Source organism: Rhagoletis zephyria, unplaced genomic scaffold (genome assembly GCF_001687245.7).
Source record: "Rhagoletis zephyria isolate East Lansing unplaced genomic scaffold, Rhagoletis_zephyria_1.1 Rzeph_scaffold_04561, whole genome shotgun sequence".
Lineage (NCBI taxonomy): Eukaryota > Metazoa > Arthropoda > Insecta > Diptera > Tephritidae > Rhagoletis > Rhagoletis zephyria.
Window position 1 is genome coordinate 4921 of NW_016161644.1, and position 25846 is coordinate 30766.

General features: G+C 39.5%; 1 protein-coding gene across 1 annotated transcript; it reads right to left on the reverse strand.

Moving 5' to 3' along the window:
• Nucleotides 1-5311: 5311 nt before the first annotated feature.
• On the reverse strand, nt 5312-21064 carry LOC108370899 (uncharacterized; the record flags this gene model as incomplete). The annotated part of the gene is given in 8 exon segments (XM_017626332.1): nt 5312-5551; nt 8432-9433; nt 11098-11620; nt 11623-11697; nt 11700-11852; nt 11855-12192; nt 12300-12891; nt 19108-21064. Coding segments are annotated over 8 exon segments (4880 nt in total), but the record flags the coding sequence as incomplete, so codon positions are not given.
• Nucleotides 21065-25846: the final 4782 nt, after the last annotated feature.

A 25846-nucleotide genomic window follows, 5' to 3' on the forward strand; every position in this document is an offset into this window, starting at 1 on the left:
GTTTTCATTTGCTTACGCTCATCCACCTGTTCACAGCCAATCAATCTGCATATTCCTTCTTTGGATTCCAATCATTCAGTTGTCACTTTTTCGACAGATAAAACTTTTAAGTATTTTTTGTGTACTTACATAGTTTGGTTGGTACATATGTATGCATGTATGTATGTATGTATATACTAAAACTATAGTGTTTTATTTATTTACTCATCATACTTTATTTTCAACGAAGTTTTACATTAAAAATAAAGGTCCAAGCAAGTTTGTTCTACGTGTGCGAGTATGTATGCAAATCACCCTACAAAAATTGTGCGACTAAGTTAAAAAGAGTATTCCGGGATTAGTCGACATGCACTACAATTGGACATCAACTAGTCGCAACTAATCTCATACGGGTATAAACACCGGCACCCAAAGAAACAGTGGTGTGTGCTTTTAACCAGACCCACCTACCGACATGTATTTCGACACACTGATTCCGAATCTGAGGTCCGTTTGACTCGCATAAATACCTCCTAAATCAAGCTAATTGGCAAAATCAGACAGATCCGCTCTTCGCATCTCAGCTGGCCGGTTTGGGTATAAATAGGAACAATAGGACTCGTCATAAGATATGCCGGAACAAAAGCGAACAGTTCATTCCATATAAAGCGATCAAAAGTAGTATTGATTGATGCCCCGGAGTCGTACCGGATTGGCAAAAACTTTTTGTAGGGCAATGCATTTTGTTAAGATTTTTGTGTAGTGTTAAACTACTACATACACATTGCATGTTTCTAACTAACTTGCAAATTGCAACCAATGAAATAATGTTTGAAGAGTTGAACTTTAATTTACACACTGTGTAACGAAAGTACATAAATTTTCCATAGAATTTAGTTACATCCAACGTAAAAATCGTTCATGTAGAAACAAAAACATCGCTTTCACAGCATACCTGCCGTTTGTTTGCAGCACCAACATTGTTTTAAGGTCAGCGCAATCCGTTTGCCATCTATTGCAGGTGTCGCGCTTATTGTCTGTCCAATGTCGATAGCACGAAAATTAAAAGCGTTCAACACTTTAGAAAAGTTTTCATTGTTAAAAGTTTGATATTTTTGTTGAATATTTTTTTCTTCTCATAGGTTGCATAGGTTGTTTTAACTTGGTCTTTTTGTTTTAATAATTTTTTTTTTGCTTACATATTTATACAAGTATGTACTTACATATATACCTTGTAGTAATGTAGGAGGGGAGCTAGTTTCAAATAGTGCAAACGATTCTTGAAACAGAGGCGGCGAGCCAAAGTGAAATTCAACGCGTTGCTAACAAAAATGTGCAAAGTTCAATAGGAAGATATGTATCTTAGTTTGAGTTTTCATTGTGGACGAAGGCACTTTTAATAAGATGTAGATACAAAATTATTAGGTTTGATATCATTAAATAGTTACTATTACTTTATAATCACATTTATTTTATTATTGAAATAATGAATACTTTTTTTTATGTACAGGCTGATCTCTCAGGTAGGTGTTTTTTAGTCATACTTATTTTGCCAGCGACAGCTCTTTCCCGCCAAAATGTATTCAAACATGTGTGCAAAGTACTAACACCTCAAAAAATCTGTGTTTTTTTGGTTGTGTCAAAACTTTTAAAATTCCGTCACCTAAAGTGTACGCCTAAAAAAGAAGTAGGTTGAAATTTTCATATTCATCAAAAATATGCGAGAATCATGTTGAGGAAGATGCATTTTTTGTTGGCAAACAATGCCGGTTGTAGCTAAACGCAGCACTTTCAAGAAATATTCATCCTCTAATGGATGGCCTGAATTTGAAGAAAAATTGTGAAATGACTTAAGTGATAAATTTGAAATGATTTAGTGAATTCGAACATACATATGTATATGTCGCGACTCACGCCAGCCGGCGCAAAGCTTCTTGTAAACCAATGCACTTTCAATAAAAAGATGGCGCATTAAAAAATTCAAAATGGCGTCTTTACTGGTACCGCTTTATTATTATTATTCTTTTCACAAAGAAGATTACTTATTAATTTCTTTCTGCAAATGGTGACAGAAAGCTAAATCACGACATAGTTTTCTGGGTCGTTGATTACGAATCTGAAGTAGTTCTTTTTTCATCAAAATCGAATCTGAAGTCAGATTGGAGAAATTAAAAATGGCGGACCCAAAATGGCGAATAAAAAAATCAAAACCGATTGGATTCGCTTAAAAATTTACAATTACGAGTTTTTGCGGTTGCTGATTATGAATCTGAAATCAGAGTTTAAAAATTCAAAATGGAAGATCCATATTTGATATACCATTTTTCACGGTAATGTTAAAAACAAACGTACGTGAGTACATGGCGTATAAGTTCCCCGGACGAGATGGGAATGTTACTCATACGCCATGTACTTACGTACGTTTGATTTAACTTTTACGTTAAAAAGTACTAGCCACAACAAAGGTCGGGCCGCTTTTATCCGTACTAATGCCGACGACGTCTGAAACCAAAGGCCTGTGTGGGCTTCCGAGCATACTATAAGAGATCCTTGGACGCGCCTTGTTCTTCTCTTCTTACGGGGCGTGGGCGCAAATGAATGAGATGTTCAAGAATTTTTGGATGGCGGTGATGCCTGCCTTAGTCTTTACGAGAACTACAACCATTAAGAGTCCGGACCTTTCAGGTGGATGCCGTCAAATAATAGTCCTTTAATCGTTTGCCGTGCTCGTCATCATCCGAGCCTGAATTGAACCTTTCATTGGTAGGGGTTTTAAAGTGGTAGGTAAAATAACTGTGCAAAGCGTTTCATACCTCCAAAGCCATTCCGGAATGCCGCCGGTCATAACGACTGTATTTCAGAGCATTGTTTAGAAATCAGAAAAATTAGGAAATTATTCTAGGCGTCCAAACTGGCTTTAAAGAAATATGCGAAACGAAATAGGCTCTGACGCATCACAAAGTGTACGGAGCATACATAAGTGTGTGCTTCCTGTATCTACCGCCTAACCTAACCTCAGTTGAGTATAAAGACAATCAGGTAAAGCTCAATTATAGCCAACTTGGCGGACAACAAAATCCTCTACCGATGAAAAAAAAGTTGCTCATTGTACCTACCAAACAGAGAAAAGGTTTTAGGGATACTTCCGATAAATGGCTTAAATGCATCGTACGTATCGGAGGCCAGGTTGTTTGCATGTCTGTGCATTAGGGTGGCCTACATGTAATGGTATAGAATTCTTGATAATAAATATTTTTCGATCAGTCTCTCTTCAGGAGACTTCCAATAACAATATCCAATTGTTTATTTAGCAATTTTTTAATATTAACTATTTTTTGAAGAATCCCGAGAAACATCAAAAAATACAATTGGAGGACCAACAAAAAATCTATAGTATTAAAAAATGGTAAAATAAACAATTCCTGAAGAGGAAAGTTGAAAGCGAGTTTTCCGCTCACAAATATTCATTTTGAAGAAGTCTATGCCATTTCTACGAAAAAGTGTTTTCCGATATGAAATCGATATATAAATATCTTTTTATTTAACAAAAAAATACTGATATTCTTTTTTTTTTCATTTTGAAAACCCAAGAGGTGAAGGCTTAAGATATTAAACCTTTTTTTGGTACATCCTAATGCACATAGTTTGGGAACCGACGCGGTCTAATTAATGTACAAATATATCAAAGATAAGTTATCTTATACATACTGACCCACCAAACAATTATTTTTTGCCGGCAATAAGATAATGTTTCGCCCTCGAAAACAAATTTATTGCCGGTAATATTGCCATAGCATCGATTTCTTATTACCAGTCGCTCTAAAACGTCCGCCGAAGGTAACTCGACTGGGCGCGTCGTTTTCTTATCATTTCAGGCGTTATTTTGAATAATTTTTCTTTTAAATACTTTATTTATTTTTTGTACAAAATTGGAACTTGGAACGGAAGTAATTATTTCTTTCGCTATGGGACTTCCTATTTTTTCAATTCTGTCTTTGGTGTAAATTAGACGATTTTGGGTAATACTGTTGACGTAAAATTTGTAAGTATGGGAATTTTCGATAACTTGATTAGTCCAAAGTAAAAAATTTAATTCAATTTAATTGATAAGGTAAATGAATTGTTGTAATATGGGTGTCAAACCAAAGTGGTTTAGAAAGCTTAGTTTGGAAAATATTCCTAAAGAGGCTTGCCACCTGTTTGAAGAATTTAAATCGATTCATATGATAAGATAAATGAAGTATTACGACATGGGTGTAAAAATAAAGTGTTTTAAGATAGCTTAATTTCTAAATACTTTCTGTTTGAAAAATTTAATTCAATTAAATTTAAAATATATCTTGAAGAGCACTTGAGCTACTTAAGAAAACGGTACTAAATTGATAAGGTATATGCAATATTACAAGCTTGGAATGAAACGGAGAGAATCTTTGATTATGAAATATTTTTTCCATAGCGTTGCCACCAATCTAAGACAACAAATTTAAAATTAAAGTGAATATGGCAAAGTAAAATGGGCACCGAACGAAAGGCGTTTGAAAATGCTTTATGAAAATGCACTACGTATGTATTTACAATTTATTTTCAAACGAATTGTTTAAAAACACTTTGATCCTGAGTTTTTTTTTAAATGGTCCACTGATATTAATTTTTATACTGAAGATTAAAAGAGTTGAAATATAACTGATGAAATGTTTGCAAAATATAAAATAGTAAAAAAGGTACTCATGCAAACGTAAGCAATAAGAAAAACGTAAAAAAATATTAAAATATTAGATGAAAGCTGTTTAAAAAGTCCTTGGTAACATTTTGTCTTCAATTTAATAAATAATTTCGTTCAGGGTTGCCACAGTCTGCCACGCATCATCATCTAATTGCACAGAGCAAAACTAAGTTTGATGCGGCAAGAATTTAAAATTATTTTTGATACCTTTGAGAAAAGCGTGGTAAAAGTGTCAAAATAAGTCGGACAGCGATAAATTATTTGCTTTAAAACACTCGTCCAATTGGTCGTAGGCAAAATAGACATATATAAATTTCCTTCCAAAAAAGATTTTAACAAATATAAAAAAGAAATTGGTTATAAATCAATAAATAAAATTAAAAATAAGGAGGCTCGAAATCTATTTTAGAGCTATGCTTCCATGGACTTTTTTGATCAGTATTGCCAGTAGAATACTGCAGTCGCCGAAACAAAGTCGGTTATATTGTTTAAGAACAAATTGGCCCACCCTAATGTATATATGTGGCAGATATGTGTGTATATCATTATATGTAGATAAGTCATGTGGGTATAAGGATATACTTATTCATAAGTATTCATTCTACTCACCCATAACTCGATAACAAAATATTCGGCAGTGAGATGCTTTGCCAGTCACGAGCGCGCATAAGTGGCATACCACACGCTGCTGCAGCAGTAACAGTTGTTGGCGTTGCTGGCAATGGTTTTGCATGTTCGGTGAAAGCTGATGTTGTTGATGTTGCGGTTTTTGTAGCTGTTTCCATTACTTTTACTGCAGCTGTCGGTACATATTTGCTGGTTTTAGTTCTAGTTGCCACCATGTTGCAGCTACATACACACGTGTTTGTTGTAAACACAAATAGAAAATGGGAATTTGTTAAAATCGGTAGTAAAGTATATGTATGCACAAATGTATGTAGGTGTATAAATTTCTTCTTTGTATGTAGATAGTTATTGACATTCGAGGTTGAAAATTGAAATGTTAGCGATTTAACAAATGGATTTTTTTTGGTGAGTTTTGTGTGGCGATGCTCGTAAAATTTGGATACTCGTAGTTATCCCGCATACTTATTTATAAATATGTACATATACTCGTTTGGATTTGCTTGTATGAGTGGGGGAGGCAAGCATGTTTTATGGAGGTTTTGCGGATTCTCTAAATTCGTCATTATTTGAATGAAACCATTTTGTTTAACTCTTTTTAGATAATTGCATATTTATTTACGCAGAGGGAATACTTGGAATACAAGTACTCTAAAAAGGCACATAGAAATTGGAATATACGGGCAGTTGCGGCTTGAATAAATGGGCAGGCAAGTGCAGGACAATTGGCGAAGTTTTGAAAACTTTCGATTCATCGCAATGCATTTGTCCGATTAGGTACACATTTAACGTTTTACGGTATGCTGGTTTTATGGTATAAACTCATTAAGATTTTGTGACACTGCTAGGGATAGGATACACCGTGGACATTCGAGGACTGACATTGAATAAAATGACTCACAATAAAATTATGCATCTGCTTATTACTTACGCTTTCGCTGTTTGACCACACAGGCGTGTAATAAACGCTGTTGTTTAGCTTGCCTTTAGACCAAACATAAATATTTTCTTATGGTTGACTATTTCCCAGAAGTTTATATAGACAATGGCAGCCTCGATGACGCTGCAAATGCAAAAATCTGAAGAGACAGTATTTAAAAAGGAACGTTGTTATGTATTTTTCTGTGAAACAACGTCACAAAGAAAAAGAAAAATAGCAGAGATCTGAGTTTAACTTAGCAAATGTCTAGTATTAGTTATCATTAGCTTCGTCACTGTCGGTCTCCTTGCCGAGGGGATGGGGCTTAAGTGGTACTATAGCTGCTACTTCGGCAACCGACAGATCGCCACGAACTAAGAAGGAAGCTTGTATAATGACCTGATGCCACTGTATCAACCTCACTAGCCACTCTGGTTTCCATGCGAGATCACCGTACCGACATCTTTATCCTTAATCCTTACCCATTCCGTTTTCGCTACCCCTCAAAATAATCCTGACTGGGCATCCACTTCGGCCAGGCCTCATACTGGTTGACTGCATGGATGCAGAATCAGACAGCGGTGGAACCTCATTATAGATAAGAATGAGGCAATGTATACCGACTTGAGGAAGGTATTCAGAAGCAAGGATGAGAAACGACCGGTCGTTGGAAGCTATCAGGAGCAAAAACTGTATCCCACGATACAGGTTTGGTAGTGTTCCAGTGCGCGTGCACCAGGGCAGGGAACCGAAGGTGAAGGCAATCAAGCGAGACACTCCACCGGGCGTTCTTGAAATACCGAAGGAGATGGCTGAGATGGTAGCTGTGAAAGCAGCCAAAAGCGCGATAGTAAAGAAAGTCAGTATTCTACGTCATGAAACGGAGGGTCACCATGGTTGTTCTTACAGGAGTCCACGCTAGTCTTGACTTTCCTTGAAGCCCACCGTCAACGAACTGATTGGGCTTTATCAGTGTGGCTTTAGACCTGACATATATACCATAAACCAGGTATTCACATTACGCCAAATCTTGGAAAAGACCCGTAAGAAAATGATAGCCACTTATTTGTCGATTTCAAAGCCGCTTTTGACAGCACTAAAAGGATTTGCCCATACGCCGTGATGTCTGAATTTGGCATCCCCGCCGCATGACGTTGAGGAATGCCACCACTTTTGTCAGAAATGGGAAAGACCTCTCCGCGCCGTTTCACAACAGAGCGAATCCTTTTCGTCTGATTTCTTTAATCTGAAGTTGAAGAAGATAGTAAGAGCCGCAGAATTGAACCACCCAGGAACATTTTACTACAAGAGCGCGCAATTGCTGGCGTACGCCGATGACATCGACATCATCGGTAACACCGCGCAGTCTTGTCTGCCTTTTCCAAGTTGGATTAGGATGCAAAGCGAATGGGTTTGGTGGTAAACGAGGACAAGACGAAGTATCTCCTGCCATCAAAAAATCAGACAGCGCAGAGAGAATTTCGTTTACTTGGGAACTGGAATTAACACCGGTAATAATGTTAGCAGCGCAATCCAACGCAGAATCGCTTTGGAACCACACTCTATAATGTCCATGCTGGTATATGGAACATGGAAAATTACAACCGATGAGGCGGCTCTTGGAGTATTCGGGAGAAACAGCTTGCGGAAGATTTACCGACCTGTACGTATTGGCGACGGCGAGCATGCATGCTTTGTTCAACTCGGCCCAAAGTCGCTTAGGCGGTAACAGCGCTAAATAAGAAAACCAAGGGTGTAAAGCGCGAAACAAGAGTGGCAGTAGTTGGTGGCAGGTGAAAAGTTGGCAGTCGACTGGCTGCGCTGCAGTATAATACCGCTTAAAAGGGTAAATAACTATGTACATTGACAGCTAGCCAGGCGGCAATCAGACTTACACGGCCGCTCATAGTAGGATCGTAACTGGCCGGGGAATGCTTGACCCCTGTCTAGATTGTCTCGGATGACTTCCAAAGTAGGTTGTTTTGGAGATTTCTAAAATAATTCCGCAGATTATGTGACTTGTTATTAAAAAAGTTCTGTTAACTAGATTGTGAGGATTTGATTTAAGAAAGTATAAAAATTTGAACGTGAAAGTTTTTATTTTGAGAGGCACAAATCGGATAAACAAAAACGCTTGACATTTAGCGAATGTGTGGTTATTATCGATTTTTTAATGCGTCACTTACCTATTTATCTCCACAGCTTCGCGCTGCCTTGCGTAAATCGAATCGTATATCTCATCGCGAACATGAATATCGAAGTCATCATTATTTTGTATTTCGTTAATCGTTCGGTAGTCGTCTACGCTTAAAATATCTCGCTGTAACGGAAGTCGAGTGTATTCGGGCGCACGACTTCGTTCCCGTTCCCGATCACGTTCTCGGCTATATTTCTTACTCGTCATATTTGTTTCACGGTCGCGCGTTATTGGCATTTCGAAATCGCCTAAAAATATCGTTGAAGTGCCAGCTAACGGTAAAGTGGTCGATTTGACAGCAGGAACAGACGCAGACAAGTTGTCACTTGTGTTCTTGGTATCTACTGTAAGTTTGTTGTTGCTGTAATTGGCTGCACTCTTGTTTATTGCTGCTGATGCTCCACCCCTAGTAGAGTTACACTCTTCTATGCTATCCATAAGCGTAGCACCGCTACACAAAAGCGTCCATTGTGTTTTACTACGAGTGACACCTGCCAATGTTTTGCTTGTTTGCGACTCGGCAACACTACTACCACGGCGGCGAATTGCTTTATGTGACCCGACATTGTTGAAATTAGAATTGACACTGATTGTGGAAATGCTCGCGCTGTGTGGTGTGTTTGAGGTGTGAGGCGAGTTCTTGTCACGCGCACTTTTCACGTATGACACTGATTCGATTGAACCATTGGCTGCACGTGCGGAATGATTGCGACACAAAGACGGGTTGCTTACGGCTGTGCGCTCACAATTCAATGACAATTGTTGGGAATCCTGCAGGGAGGTGTGCCGTTTGGCTGTGGCGTGCGGGTGTGCGTGTGTCACAGCATTTGCAGCACAAGCGCCACAATTTGGCCAAAACGAACAGGTGGTTGGAGATTTCAGCAGCGCCTCCTGACGTTTCAAAATGTTTTTTTGTTGCGGTTTCGTTGGCGTCGCTGTTGGTAACTGAGTTGTTGGCAAGGATGTTTTTGTTGGTGTGGTAAATCTTTTACTGTCACCCCAAAGTGATGTGGAGTAGAAGAACAAGAAGGAGAAAAGAGTTGTATTAAGACGTAGTCAGCGTGCTGTAGAGCACTGGAATTGCATGGGTATAGTGATTGTGGGTTAGTAGTGATGTTGGTGGTGCCGGTGAAGGTGGTCGTGATTTTTAATTTTTTTTTTTTTATGAAGGTGTTAAGCATTTTTCATAATCCTTTGTGAGTACATCTAGGCGATGCTTGTTAGTGATAGAGCAGTGAGTGGTGAGAGTTTTGAGCAACGTGGAGTGAGTGCGACATATGTACATACGTATGCAAACAAAAAGCGCTGGTGTTGTTAGTGGTGAGTTTCGAAAGCGATGACCAGTTGTCATACATAGCACTAAGGAATGTGGGAAATATATATTTTGTAGAAAATGTTTTTATATAACACATTGATTTTTTTTTAGGGCAAACTAATTTATTGTGGTTAGTGATGTTAACCGTAGATAACTTTGAAAACGGGTGTTTTTTGGTGTTTGTTAATTATTGCGGTGCATTTAATTGGTGGTTAATTTATGCTTATATTGCTAATATTACTTATTTATGTACACATGTGTGTATGTACTTCTTATGAAATTATCACGCTAGATTTTTACTTTTCGTTTTTTTCGCTCTTATTGCTATTAACTACTTATAAAATTTGAAAGAATTCAGGTGTTTTTTTTTTTTAAGGTTGGGGTACCAAATTACTTTTTTAACATTTGTTCATTTAAAGCAGTCTTTAGGCAGAAAATGTGTAGTCACTACCATTTTTAGGTTAATTGTTATATTCACCACACTTATTATTGAACACTTACTTGCTACTTATATTTTTTCAGTAAGTGTAAAGTTATTTCTACTTTGGGTTTCGAAATTCATTCAGATTGCACATTTATTAACTGCATTATTTTAGACATATTCACCATACAGAGTTGCACTTTTTACATTTCTATTAATTTTTCTTAGAAATTAGTCGCATCCTTCGGGCGCGTTTACACAAACACTTAAATTTCTATAATATCTCGAAACTTGTTCACATTTTTTTTAATAGTTTTTGGCTATAGGTATTATTTTGGTGAATAACTTTTGGTTAAATATTACAATATATGTGGGGAGCATGTTACGGTTAGTGCTGCCTTCTAGTTTGATTTGTAATTGCAGCAGCGTTGCATTTCAGTTAGTTTGATGATTTTCGTGCATTTCGAGTTGAAGTGGTTGTGACCGTGGTGAGATGTTAGACTTGGTGCGAAGGACATTTAGTACACCATACACGTGAATGAAACAACGTGAAGGAAAGAGATTGGAAGAGTGTGTGAGAGAGAGAGAGGGGGAGTGACGTGAAAATTTATACAATATCAGCTGCACAGCTATGGTGAGTTACTTTCGTTCTATTCATACAGCAGCCAGAACTATTGTTATCTACATACTGTTAGTGATTAAAAGATTTGCATTAGTCTTTTGTTAATATTAACGGCGTGCAGCTACTCAGTCAATCGGTCAGACAGACAGGCAGGCAGGCAGGCAGGATAAGGCAGTCAAAGTATATTTAGTATGTTAGTGATCGCGCAGGTTTGCATGCAGGTTTCGACCACGCAACGTACTAGATACTCATTACTTTTGCATCCAACTTTCGATTGCGTAATCAGCGCTTCAATACCTGTTGCGACTACTGCTGCTGCCGCTGCAACGTTTTCCTCCCTCTCGTGATGACTCCCGCGTATGCGGATGTCGGTAGACATGCTCGCTGCGATAATCGCCACTTGCGCCTTCCGGCGTCATACTCTCACGTCCCGACGCATTGCCGTGTTGCCGTTCTAACGAGTATTGCGACTCACTCGGACTATGTGTGTGGCCCAGCGAACGTTGCTGCTTCAAGGAGCCGGCTGCTGCAGTCGTTGTCACCTTGGTCGTTGGCTGCTCGTAGATGTGTGTTGTGTCATTGTTAAAGAAATTCAACTCACTATTGCCGCCACTGTTGATCGTTTCACGATTGCGCAACAGCGCTGGCGGCAAATCGTATTCACCGCTGTCACCGCGTCGAAAGTCCATGATCGGCGAGCGATCGAGTGATTTGCGCAGCATGTCGTAGGTGAGCTCGTGATCACAGAGTCGCGTGCCATAACTCTGGGGACTTGTTGATTGCCGTGGTAAGTTGAGATTGTTGCACGACGAGCCGGAGATTGCGGCGAGCGTGAGTTTCGCTCACCGCTGCCGACGGGTGATGAACGCCGCAGGCGACTGGTTTTGTTGCTGCGCTGCCATCGGCAACAGCCTGCAAGTAACGCATGCCATTCGCTGCAGTCAATGTATTGCTGACGTTACTCAGCGGCTCTCTGTAGTCCTCGTCGAATGAGCGGCTCTTGTCAAAGTCCAAGCGCATAGGCACATTCTGATTGTTGCCGCCACCTCCGCGCCGCCACTGCCACTTACGTGACTATGCCCCTTCAGCGCGACTTGATTATTGTAATTGCAGTAGTCAAAGTCGAAGGAGCGACTTTTATCGATGTCATTATTGCGCGTACGTCCGGCACCAGAGTTACTGCTGGTCAACAGCAATGACTGCGACTTGCTGCTGGTGCGTATGGGTGGGCGGGCTGTTGCAGCGCCGCCATTGCTTACGCGCACGGCGGCTTGTTGGTAAATTGGCTGCGCATTCGCTGTGTGATAAGCGACACCAGAGCCTTGTGATTGGCCCATGGATACAATGACTTTGTGTGTGCGATTGGGTGAACGTTCGCTAAGCTGTAGAGATCTGTGGAGCAGAGAAAAAAATGACGCCAAGTCTCATTATTGCAACTTAAAATATGGAACATACATAAAATCTGTGACTAGCTAATTGCTAAAATGCTGTTCACTCACCTAGATCTCCTTATGCGATGCTCATCCACCTGCTTGGCGTTTCGCCCAAGGGAACGTCGATGTTGTGAGCGTCCACCACTGCCGGGCATAGCAGCGACTACACCTCCAATGCCGCCACCTGTACCTCCAGCGCCAACACCAACAACACCTACTACAGAAGTTGTTGGCATTCCCGCACCTGCACCTGCACCTGCACCTACGCCACCGCCTCCGTCATGCTCAACGACGCCACCACCACTGTAGCTTGAGCTCGAGGAGCTGCGCGATATGTTCGCTGATGGCTGTCCTTCAGTTAATCGCTGCTTACGTTCGAGCGTATTGCTGCGAGAACTTGAATTTTGTCGCGATCCCATAAGCGATGCTTGCGAACCGCCTTTTCGTCGTCGGTCCTCTGGCGTGAGCGATCGTGACTCTGGCGTGAGAGAACGCTGCTTTCTTATGCTACTCGATGAGCTATGCGATTCGTTGCGATCTGGTGTAAGTGAACGCTGGCGTTGCGTTTTTAACGGTGATATGCTGTGGTGATAATTGGCGGTGAGGAATTCATTGGAGCCTACATCGTCATCGCAATCTAACTCGTCGTTGGAGAGATCTGAGAAAAGAAAAGAAAAAAAAATTGGTATTAAAAGCATTCAAAGGTATTGAAATGTCATGCAAAGTTGTGGGCGGCGAGACTAAAGTTAGCTAGAGCAACAGATAGTGATGATTTTTATAGAGCAAACGACTTTTATGGAACAAAGGAGACTGGAACACTAAATTACGATGTTTGGATAAATTCCGGAATGACAAAGAAAAGGCTAAGAAGGCATCGCGGTCTTCAACCTCGCTTGCAAAGATGCCTTTCTTCCATATTTCTGGGGAAACCAGCAGCAGATTATACTGAACGCAGCAGTATGGAGAAGACAACCTACTGACAGATCTGGACGGAATCATCCAAATTATGGTTCAAAGAGAAATAGCTACAATAATACTTTGGCCAACGATAATTTAAGAGAGTGGTCTTCTTCTTAGTAACATACTTACATATAATCCAGTGCTATAGTGGGAGGTAAAACTGGTTTTCATCTCTTAAGCTGGAAAGACAAGGGCTATACAATAAATATTTGTTTTATGACAGCGATTTTATCAGTGTTTATTTGCAATCCATATCCTCTGCTATTCTCATGAGTTGTCATATGTTGAGTAAGGGAAGCATCGGTATACTTCTGTGAATTCCACCTACGTGAAAAGTACTACAGCTAAGAATGCTTTTAGACTTAGGAAGTCTAACAGTCTTCGAGCGATTGACAGGAGCCACGTTAGCGAATATTAGATAACGGAAGTTGACTTTGATCACAACTCTGGGATTCGATTTTACGATAGAAGTGACTAGCAACTTAACATCACCCTAAGCGGTGATGAGATGCCGATCTTTATGGATGGTCAAAAATGTACATTGGGACAAGAAAGCTGCGATCAAGGCTCTTTGGTCGCTAAGGGCTATCTTGATATGCGTGTCAAGAATACCGAAGATCTTTACAATCTCTTTGTCAGCATGTAGTCAATCTCTACATATTTAGCGATAGTCCGATAAATGTGAAGGTAGACAAGTAAGTGGAAAATGGATGTTGGATAGAACTGGGAAAGTGGGTCAAAACATACTGCCTCCTTGAGATTCAGTACTTCTTGTGTGAGCACTCAGCACTGAAATCCAATTTCTGGAGAACCACTTCTACGATAATCAAAAATTCAGGATGGGTTAAAAACACTTATGAGGAAATCCTTTCGGCATCATTTCGGGTCCTGTTAAGGAACAGTTAACGACTAATTGACTATTTCGACATTAGTTCAAGACTATTTCAAAACAACCAGTTTGGGATCATTTTGGGTTTAGTTCAGGACCATTTAGAGGCTAGTTCAGGACTATCTAAGGATCAATTTGAAACTAGTTTGAGATCACTTTGGGACCTGTTCAGGACCTTTTAGGGACCGTTTCAAAATATGTTTGAGATTATTTCGGGATAAGTTTACGATGTTTTCGACCGTTACGGGGCCTGTTAGGGATACTTTAGGGACATGTTCATTACTACTTCACAGCCATTGCGGAACTTTTTGAGGGCCATTTTGGGACTAGTTAAAAAATATTTCAGGAACATTTCGATACTAGTTCAGGACTATTTCGAGACTTGTTAGGGTTCGTATCGGATTTAGTGCAGAAACACTTCGGTAATATTTCAGCACAATTTTGGGATAGCTCACCACCACAAATAAGTTTGGGACAAGTAAGTAGCATTTCAAGACTAGCTCAGGTTAATTTTTGAACTAGTATGATACGATACCGGGATCGTTTCAGGACTTGTTCGAAGATAATTTCTGTACAAGTTCACGACTTTTTCAGAACCACTTCAGGACGATTTGGTCACAAAGTGATCCAAAACTAATCCCGAAGTCGTTATGAAAATGTCGTGTACAAACTTAAATGAAAAACTTTTTCAATTGCTTCTATTTTTAGTGAAGTTCCTCCAGTTGTTTAGGCCCTGTGTTGACGGTGTTCGCGGGCGCCTTGGCTTTTGTTGCTTCTCATCGATACTTAGTCAAGGGATAATTTGACAAGTGAACCAATGTCCATACCACGTCACTTACCGGTAACCAAACAATTTTTGAATATCCTCGACCCAGAAATCGAACCGAGGTTTAATGGTGACAGCAGGCAGGTCTAATTAATTAGCTTACCAAAGTTTCTTAAAAATATAAATCACATGGTATAACATTTGCATTCAGATTTCAGTATGCATATCCGTGCTCTTTTACAGCTTGACTCAACTCAGTGGGTGGCAATTGAAAAAGTTTTAAATTCAACTTTAAATTATTTGAAATGCATTCGGCGAAATTGCGTCAGATGTGCATGTTCGCTCATTGCAAAAGTCGACACAAGTTTCAAGGATTCACTCATTCATAGACAAACGTCTATACTTAAATATGTATGACGGACTATATTGTATGCATATGCATGAATATGTAAGTATATATTAGGGATGCCAAACCCGGTGTTTTTGAGGTCACGAAAAATTTGAAATATAGAATTGATAGTAAGGACTTGTTTATGAATTTTCAAGTATGATTTTTTTTTAAAATGCCGTTTGGACTACAATTAACAAAAAAGCTTGAAACTTAAAGCTTAAATTGCAGTCTGAGCCTTTTTTGAAGAAGATTATAAAGAATTTACTCATAGCGTCGTTAATTTAAACGAAACAGAGAGAAAACTCTCTAACGAAAAGTTAGATAATTTTTAACATCAGTATACTCAAAACTTCCTCAATTCGGAAAAACTTATAATTTTTCCGACGTGCTGGTAGAAAAAAGTCAAATAATTTTTAATAGGGGTCATTATCTTCAAATGGCTTATGACTACCTTTTGCAAGTTCAGCCTAAAAGTGTTGAGGCCGAAATATGTATTTCATCAGTAGGATTTGTGTGTAAAAACTTCAGGTCAAGAGTAGAAGACTCTGCTTTGAATGCTTTGCTGCTCTTACGAAAACATTTTAAGTGCAATAAGAACAACACCAGCACAAAAAGAGGATGTGTGTTTTTAACCAGACACACCTTTTATGGGTCATTGCGATAAATTAATTATTGCAGACCCTGGAAGAGGCGGGGGGAGGCTTCAAGATCATTGCGTATGCCGACGACCTTGCGGTGGTATTGAGTGGAAAATTTCCGCAAACTCTGTGTGACATTATGCAGGACAGACTACGGTCAATCGAAAGATATACCAAGGAGAAATGTCTGGGTGTTAACCCAGACAAAACGGACCTGGTGCTCTTTACCAGAAAGTACATAAGCCCACCACTTCAGCTCCCTGCTATAGGCAATAGAATACTGAAGCTAAGGGGGTCCGCAAAATATCTAGGCGTAGTACAACTCCATCAGAGGGACTTTCTCATGCTCAGCAGCTGTGGGTCTGCTAACAGGCCATGGAAGTCACGCAGATAGGTTACGGGTCCCCACAACGACTTATGTAGAAGTTACAGGAACGAAGAAGAGCCAGAAAGAGAAGACAAAAGTTTATGGGTACAGGATTCTTTGAGGACCTAACCGACATAGCTGAAGTAGGCATACGGCAACTACTAGGTTTCGCGAAATCCACACGATGGTTTGAGTAGGAGGGTTCTGAGGATCCGCGTGGTATCACAACGGGCCCACAACCAAGGGCTTATGTGTGCTAGTTGAGTCTCTCAACCTAATAAATATCGCTAGCTTTGAGTGCAAAGTTGCTAAGTGCCAATTTAAAATTTGCACATTCACGTATTTCGCCAATATTTGAATACAACTTTTTGCCTGTTTAAAGCAAATCAAAATTTCATACGAATCAAAAAGATTCGATCTTTATTAAAAGATTTCGAACTGTTTTGACCTTATCGAATTTTCGGAGCTTTTTTTGGGCTTAGCTAATTTTCCTTTCAAGGACACATACACACACACACACACATCACAATTTTCCTCATATTTTGGCATCCCTAGTAAGTATGTATGCATGTGTGCACGAGAACACGCGCCCGTTGCTTTATCCATTCATCGTTGGCAAAAGTCAAATCCATTTTGTGTGCGTGCAATGAAGCGCAACAACGGTATGAATACTCGTACGAGAAGCTTGCTGCTAAAGCCCTATACAGCTTTGATAAATGCAAAATTCTCGTCGCCAACGCAGCAGTTACTGGCAGAGAAGGACATTTAAAGTGCGATGAAAAGGGCGAGATTTTAAATGTATGTATGTATGTGTGCATGTCGGTGTGTATTCTCACAAACTATCCAATTGAAAAAGTGGTTGGAAATAAATTTCTTAGAAAAAAATGCAGCAGGCGATTGTTCAGCTCCTTACTTCTAGTTTTTTAATATGAATTTCGGCCGCAGATTTGAAAGCTCTTTGAAGAGTCCGACAATTGACATCTCCTACGACATCACCGTGGTAATAAAGTCATTTGCTTACAAGAAAAAATAACGAACTTCAATCGTTTGAAGTTATTAAAAAATACGTATTTTATTGCAGCTAAAAACGTTACTTCCCGACCGGGTACTTACATCTATGCACAATATAAATATGTCTGTAAAAGGATAAGACTTTTATAAGTTTTATTTTGTTGCATTTAGTTATGCAAGTGGGAGTTTGGGATTAAAGTTTAAGCCCATTGAAATACGACTATTAAACGAATGGAATAAAGATGGATAATTTAATTAAAAAAATTCTTGACAGAATACGATTATTACGAAAAAGTATTTATTTTTGCATCAGGAAGAGAGGGAGAGAGCATCAGGAAGAGAAGTTAGAGTAAAGAAGGAGGTGTTCACCTTTACTATAAGATCCGCGGTGCAATTCTGCCAATCGCTACGCAAAACTTTGGTCACCAAAATCCTCTCAACGAAAGCCAGCGGGGCGTAAAATTTTACAATATGGAAAAGTAGCAGAGGCAACATACAATCCGGCAACGCTGGCAGTATGATAGGCATACAACTAGATGTTGCATGTTGTTAGGCGCGCCTGCGAAAGCTGACAAGGCCAAGAGGACAAACATATATTAAAGAACTAAGAACTAAGAACTAAGGAACTCCAACTCCAACTTCCAATTCTTGGAAAACTTTTGTGAAGACCTAAGGGATATTCCAGCTACTGCTAGGATCCAAAGATATCTCTCAAAAGGTGAATCCTCCCTCATGAGCACTCTAAAGGAATCACTTCACTTCACTATAAAGTCGTTTAAGCCAAATAAATCTCCGGGGTCAGACGGCATATTCCCGGCACTGCTTTCAAAAGGTACAAACAAAATCAATAAAAATTTGGATTCAATCTTTAGGTCTTGCCTGACACTGGAACATATTCCAAGAAGCTGAAGGTAATTCAAGGTAATCTTTTTGCCAAAGGGAAAGGAATAAGCTCCCAAACTCCTCAATAGTGAATAGTGAATATGCTTACCAAGAGGACAATCAAGGCCAACCTAGGACCGAAAGAACTCAGCATCACTTCAGAAAAGGACTGCTCACAGGAAGGGATGCTATCTCCACTGTTTTGGCAGATGAACTAGTTCAAGCCCACAATACGAAAGCATATCAAACCATAGGTTACGCTGATGACATATCCACTATGATCAAGGGCGACCATGAACGGATAGTTGGAAACTTGTTGCAAGACGCCCTAAACTTAACTTGAAATTGGTGCAGAAAAAAAGGATTACTTTCACCAGAAATAGGAAGCTTTGATTTCCAGATCAAAAAATAAATGGGACCGTGATTCCTTTAAAGGAAGAGCGTAGATATCTAGGCGTAACCCTGGATAGAAAATTCGCTTGGGAGTCACATTTCAACTCGATAATCAACAAAGTAACGACTAAAGAATAGAGAGGAAAAGCATGGGGATTGAATCTCAAAATGACCTTCAGGGTTTATACTTGTGTGATGGAAAAAAACCAACCAAACAACAGCATCCTTGCTCTCCCCCATCTCAACGGGCGTGACTATGTAATAAAAAATCTTGGCTGATAGAAAACAAAGATGCTGGTACCTGATCTTTACTCAACGAATTAAGAGCCTGTAAAACTCCCAAGAAAAAAAACACGTTAGCCTTCCGATATATTTATAAACTAATGGACCATTGGACCGCTGCCCAAACCGTAGCAAATCTTATTGCTTCTTTCATTCAAAGCTGCCCTGCGTATTATGACTTCCTTTCATTTCCCCCACTTAAACTCTTTACCACCAGCCTACCTAACCCAGCGTAGCCCGACGCTAATAACTTCGCATACTTTTTTTTAATTATTTTAACCCAAATTTAACTCACCTGATCTCGCTCCACTGTCGCATGAATTCAGTCGCTGGCTCGCCGTCGTATCGAAGCTGCGAAAGCGTGACATACCAACGCTCACCATCGGCGGTTGGCTGCCTCCAGCACCTATTCCCACTGTAGCACCACCACTAGCCACTCGATTGAATTGAGACTTCCGCGAACGCACCAACACATTGTGACTCTTCGACCGCTCGAAGGAACGTTCGTGTCGAGATCGCGGCGAATAGCGACTGCTGGAGCCCGCATTGGGATTCGCGCTAGCCAAACTAAAGGAGGGAGGCGCTTCTTTTATCGAAGCATTCAGATAGGCAGTGGTCTGTGGATGCTGGTATTTTGGTGAATTGTCACGACTACGTAAGCTGCCACTGCTGCCGCCACCCGAATCTTTCTTCGTCAGATAGTTGGGTGAATTGCCGGTGAGCGAGCTGAAGTTGGGCGAACGATCACGCTGCAGCGGTGGCCGTTCGCAGAGATTGCCATCAAAGCTACGCGAAAACGTTTCCACATAACTATCAGCTGGCGCATTTCGACGTGTGTCATACTCAAAGCTTCGAGAGAATACCATACCCTTGACGGTGCTGCCATTGCTGTTCGCTGCATGCAGATTGTTGGCAGTCAGCGCCGACTGATGCTGTCTACTCGGTATGGTTTTACGTCGATCAATGTATTTGGATTTGCTACTGTCTTGGAAGGCGGGTGGTGGAGAGAGTATGGGTGTAATGGGTGGCGGTGAATCTGCGTCGTGCAAATTACGCACAGGCAGGAAACCGGGACGTTCATTGAGAATGCTGGCCAATTGAGGATCGACGATTCGATAGCCGGGCCGTAGAGCATTGTCACGTGTCGTTACGAAAACCGGACCACCAGCATTGCTGACTCGCGCCTGATTACGTTGGATCAGCTCTTCTACTTTGCTCGCCGGATATTTGCCCATGCCAAATGCGGGATCGAGCGAATATTGATGATGTTGTTGTAGTGCCTGTCGTGCCCTATCCGACCGTCGGGTATTATCTATTTGTATGACGCGCACTGTACGTCGCAAATCTCGCTCACTTTCACCATCGATGCTGCCGCCGTTCTGATGCGCATAGTTTGCGGCTCGATAACTACCAACGCCTCGATTCTCATCGCTATTGCGCTTCGTATTCACTTGCACCCAACCAGATTTGTTGAGGAAAATCTCCTCCTTGTTGCCGTGGGGCGACTTTCGCGTGCCCGTCACCTTCTTAGGCACTCCATAATAGTGCTCACCAAATAAATAGGTAGGCATATGAGTACTACCTCCGGTCATTGGTCCTCCACTTGCGTTACTGCCAACGCCGCTCTCGCAACCGCCGCCACCACCCATGTGGTAATGCATTCTACGCGCTTCCAGTTTTTCGTTGAAGCTGCGCGATGATGCTTCGAGACTTTCGCGACGCTTTGCCACGTACTGCTGAAAGGCAGAGAGATGTGGCGTTGCTTCGCCACAGCTGCCACCGCTACCGCCACTACCACCACCAGCACCGCTGCCAGTGGCGACCGCTTGCAAACTTATATGCGCAGCAGAGGCAGCTGTGTGTCGTGTTTCTTCGCCGCCAACAGGCGCAGCCAAATCATGCTCGTACGCACGCCGACTGCTGCCGCTGTGATGCCGCGATGGACTGGCGCGCAGACGGGTGCGTCGCTTCTTTGGTGGTAGGGCCGGTAATGGTAGAGTGCTAAGGTCGAGTTTGTCGAGCGTCGACGAGGAGAGTTCGTCGTTTTGGGATTCACGCGTAACAGAGTCGCGTGTTAAATGACTATCGTCCGATTGTGCTTCGCTCGAGTCGACGCAGGTTGAGTAGTCCTGTCGGTAGAGGGGTGGACGCTTGACTGGATCACGTGTCGTTTTCAGCTGCGTCGTTTGGTCCGAGTCCAGCGATGATTGTACAGTTGTGGTGATTGTTGGTACTTTAGCAGAGCTGAAATGAAAGCGAAAAAAATATTAGTTACTCGTTTGGTTAAAAACAATATAGGAAAACAAGCATCTTTTTCTGTTTTCGATACAATAATGGGCAAATTTAAGCAATTAAGCATCGAGGAGCGTAAGGCGATAGTAGATATGTATATATGTATATAAAATCGCAATTAAAATTTATTAAACCGCCACATGACTGAAGGCTTGCATGAGTAATATCGAAATGACTAAAATTTGAGTATTGCTTGTCACTCTAGCAAACCAATCAATCCTAAATTTGTACGGAACATAGCTCAAGACTTAGCCGTTAGTCTTGAAGGTCGAGATCTTTAAACAAGGCTAAGTCTCGATCAAAAGTCAATGTTCCTTTGGCTTGGACAGTACCACTCGACTCTAACGACAGCTCACAGAGAGCACTCTTCGACATATGCGAGCAGTGGAACCACATTTCCCGATAATTAAGTACTGAAGATGGAAGCAAGACGTATAAGAAGAGAGTTTCCGAAATATGGGAGTGCGAAGAGCTTGTAATGCTGGCCGACACGAACAATACCCGGAAATTTTATCAGAGAGTTAGTAGTTACCGACGTCCAGAACGTGATTAAATTATGGAGGAAAAACTTTTCCACCCTCCTGAATGGTAGCAGCACTGATATGATGATGACAAAGTCGTTGCCCCACCGTCTAACTATGACGAAATAATGAAAACCAATAAAGCTGTGTGGCATGACGGTCTTCATGGTGAGCTATTCGACTGTGGCGACGAGACATTGCTAAGGTGCATTCATCCACTCAGACGACTGTAATTCAAGTGTGCGCTGCCAAGTAGACAAGATAGGCGAGTACCCATGTGCACCAACTACCGCCGCATCGGTCTTCTAAGAATCGGTTTTGGTTGTCGTATTGTGTAAAAGACTGAAGCCCACCGGCAACAAAGTGATTGGGCCTTATCGGTGTGACTATAGACCCGGTTAATCCACAATAGACCATGTACATATTTACCATACTATGAACTTGGAAAATACCCGCAAGTAGAGGATCGAAACTCACCATCTATTTGTCGACTTCAAACGACGCTTTCGACAGCACGAAAATAAGTTGCATATACTCCGAAGTCCAACGGAGAATCATTCTGGCCCAAAAAGTTCTACTTTGAACTGAGTACGCAATCGAGAGAAATATTTTTAAGCTTTAAGCTTATTTTTGAAAAGCTTCAAATTCTTTAAGCTGAAGTTGATTTTAAAATTTTGATACTAAATTAAATGCAGCGTCGTTAATGCGTATTGAATTCATTTCCTGTTGATCATCGGAATCTGCTAAACTATGCTGTGCGATTTTGCTTTCAAATTATATTTTTCATTCCAAATAACTCGCATGTTTTCATCTTTATGATTTTTAATAATGCCTCTGTAGTTTTTTTTTTTTGCTTTTGCAAAAATTCAATTCCTGCTGCTCTACTTCATTGCAACGACTTGCAGGCAGAGATGTCAGTCGCTTTTTTAATTACATAATCCACGTTGACCCACTTCAAATTCCACAACTTGCATTCTATACATACTAGGAGGCTCAACCTAAGTGCATTTGCATGTTTGTATACACATACAGGACATATGTGTGTATGTACATATGTGCTTTTGTAGGTATGCGGGCAGAAATATTTTTTATGCATTCTTTTAATACAATTCTCTTATAACATCATCAGCGGTCAACAGCCATTAAAGGCAAAATGCACTTCTCTATATCAGCCACAGTGGCTATTGTTAGCTGGCATAGTACGAGTACGTATGTATATATGTATTTAAATACATATTTGTTTGCGAGAGTCCAGCATATACTCGCTTAATATCCTTGTGCAATGACCGTTTATAGTTGTACAGAGCTGTGCCATCGATTGCTTATTTCACAAACTGCGAGGCAGGAGCTGTTAGTCAATTAAGGAAAGCCAGTTTATTCTTGCTTCTTGATATTTGATATTTATGTATTGAACATATGACCTGAATGGGTTTTATTGTATAGCATGTACCGTATTTTTGTGATTGATATGAATTCTGGCCACATAAAATTCTTTATGGACTTTAGTACATACATACATACATACATACATAGTTGGGTACATACCGTAATATCAGTGCTAAGATTCATTTTCGTTTTGCACTTTATTAAAATCTAAAAAAAAAAACTGATCACCCATCGCCTCATTTCACCAACCATTTATCCTATATCATTCTTCAAATATTCGAAGCGGAAATTTCACTTATTAACATTCAATTATACCCTTTTGTACTCCATTATAAAATCTTATCCAATAATCGATAACATTACATTAGTTTCAAATAATTCCTAAAATATAGGCACGGTTTGCTTGGATAAGGTTCAATCTAAAAGCCTTTAAAGTCCATACAATTTTTCTCAAAATTTTCATTCTGTCATCATAACTAAATGATTTCTGCTTATAATGAAAATCTTCAATGGCAGAATTAGAAAGAGGAAACAAAAATGGTTTTGATGTCGTTCTAAAGGGTATCTATATTTGGAGTTGTAAAAAAAAAACAAAAAATAAAAAAAACCGGATTTTGAGTCATAGAAAATCGTTAAAGCCCAAAATTTCAGACTGATCTTAAAACATCCTGAAAATTTAAAAGTTTTTTTTTAAAGATACAAATTTTCGAATTTTGAAAAAATGTTGTCTGAAAACTTTAAATTAAAAATAAATTGAATAAAAATTGTTTTACATAACTTTGTTAAAAATTTGCAAAGAAAAATGGTTTCAAAGTTCAAAATTTTATATCTACAAAAAAAAAACGTGAAAATTTCAGGATTTTTTAAGAACAGTTGGAGGGATTGTATAAAAATAATGCGAGCCAAAAAATGTTATAAGTTTTTGCTTTTCCGGTTTTTCTGGAATTTCAAGATTCTACAAATATTTTTGTTATTAGATTTTTTTTTTAATTTCTTTCTTTATAGCCGTAGATATCAACTTTAAAACTAGACAACAACCATTTTCATAGCTACAGCAGTTGTTGAGGTAATCAAAAAATAAACTTGAAAAATCTTGGAAATTGTGATATTTAGAATTTTGTATAAGAAAAATTAAGGTTTTTCCTTTGGCAGAATTGCGTTATGATATAAGGAAAATTCTGACCAAAATTCCTCCAAATCAAAAATGGTCGATCCCAATAATTGCACTAAAAAATATAAGTTTTATGAAATTGTCTATTGGGAGATTTTTGGGGTAGCCAATGACTTTTAAAAAAATCATAAAATTTTTATAAAACTTAAATCTGAAGTAAGTTTTGGAAAATCTAAAATGGTGGATCTTATATGGCGCACAGTGTAAGATTTTACCCATCTAGCTGCTTTTAATTCTGTAACTCGAAAACTATTGAAGATAGATTAATGAAATTTTTCAGAAGGAATGTTATAAGATAGGCGCAGCTTTTTACAAAAAATTGGTAATTTAGAGTTACTGCTACGCCACCCTATTATATAACTGCAATTTTAAAACGGCAAAAACTGAAATATTTAACTAACTACAAAGGCTAAAATGCCCAAAATTGATATTTAGAATTTCCCTATAACAATGAATGATAAACTGACAAAAATGGACTTAAAAATAAATATTTTTTTTTTAAATTATGTACGTGGAAAATATTGATAAAAAATCAAGGTGGGTCAACGAAATTCCGTTACAAGTTCAATATTTCTTGCTCTATTTACAAAAGTGGGATACTATTGGAAAGGTTATGAATTAGGCTTTCTCTATTCAAAGCGGTAATACAAGAATTTGTCTCGGCCGAGATGAAATTCAAATAAATTACTCGAAGAAAATGAAATTCCTAGTAGGCCTGAAAAATGAAAATTTCATTAAAACCTGCACTTTCCAGCAGCTAAAATTGTGTTGTTTAAAGTCAAAGAGGAGTGGTAAATAAACTGAGATACAAACTTTATCGAATAGTGGCGGATAACGAGTTTGCGGGTCTAATGAAATTAATAAATTGCTAAAAATAAATCTAAATTAGCATCGTTTTACTTTAACATAAAATACTCAGTCCTAGTTTACTAAAATCCCAAAAATGTATATTCATTAAAAAGAACATACCTAAAAAAATAAGACCAAAATGGTATTTTAGCAATTGTTGCATAAATCACATAACGCCAACAAATTAAACATTGACATTCAGTTTCAAGTATACAATTTTAGATAATACTGCGCTCGGTAATCTTCCAAATCGATTCCCGTCCCGCCCTACACTTTGGTTTATATTTTGTAATTGTTATTGTTTCGTCTTTAGCAGGCATTTCTTAAAACATTGTTGACGTTGTTTTGAAATTGGGCGACATAAAATAATGTAATTAATATTTTCTAGAATGTGGAAATAATACACTGTGTGGCGGAAGAATACAAAAAAGTTACGGCAGACTTCGACACAGCAACAAATCTCTTGATTTCAAGCAAGAATGTAAATAAAACAGTTAACTGCCAAAAGCGCCTCAAATTGTCTCCAGGAAGCATAGCTTTACTCGCAGTTCCAAATCCCAAGTAGTCTTATCAACTGGATTCAGATGGCAGTTGTTCTTTCGAATCTGAAAATGAAGAGGAATCAGAGAACCAACATTGGTCAATTTGACATGGATTGGCCCAGTTATTACTCAGCACTCTCCAACTCAATTGAGAAGTATTGACTTGCGCGCTGTACGTTGAAACTAAACCGTCTGCGATTATAATAGTAGATATATAGATACCCACCACTTCTTCAAGGGTTCCCATATTAAATTCGTATTATCATTCGACTG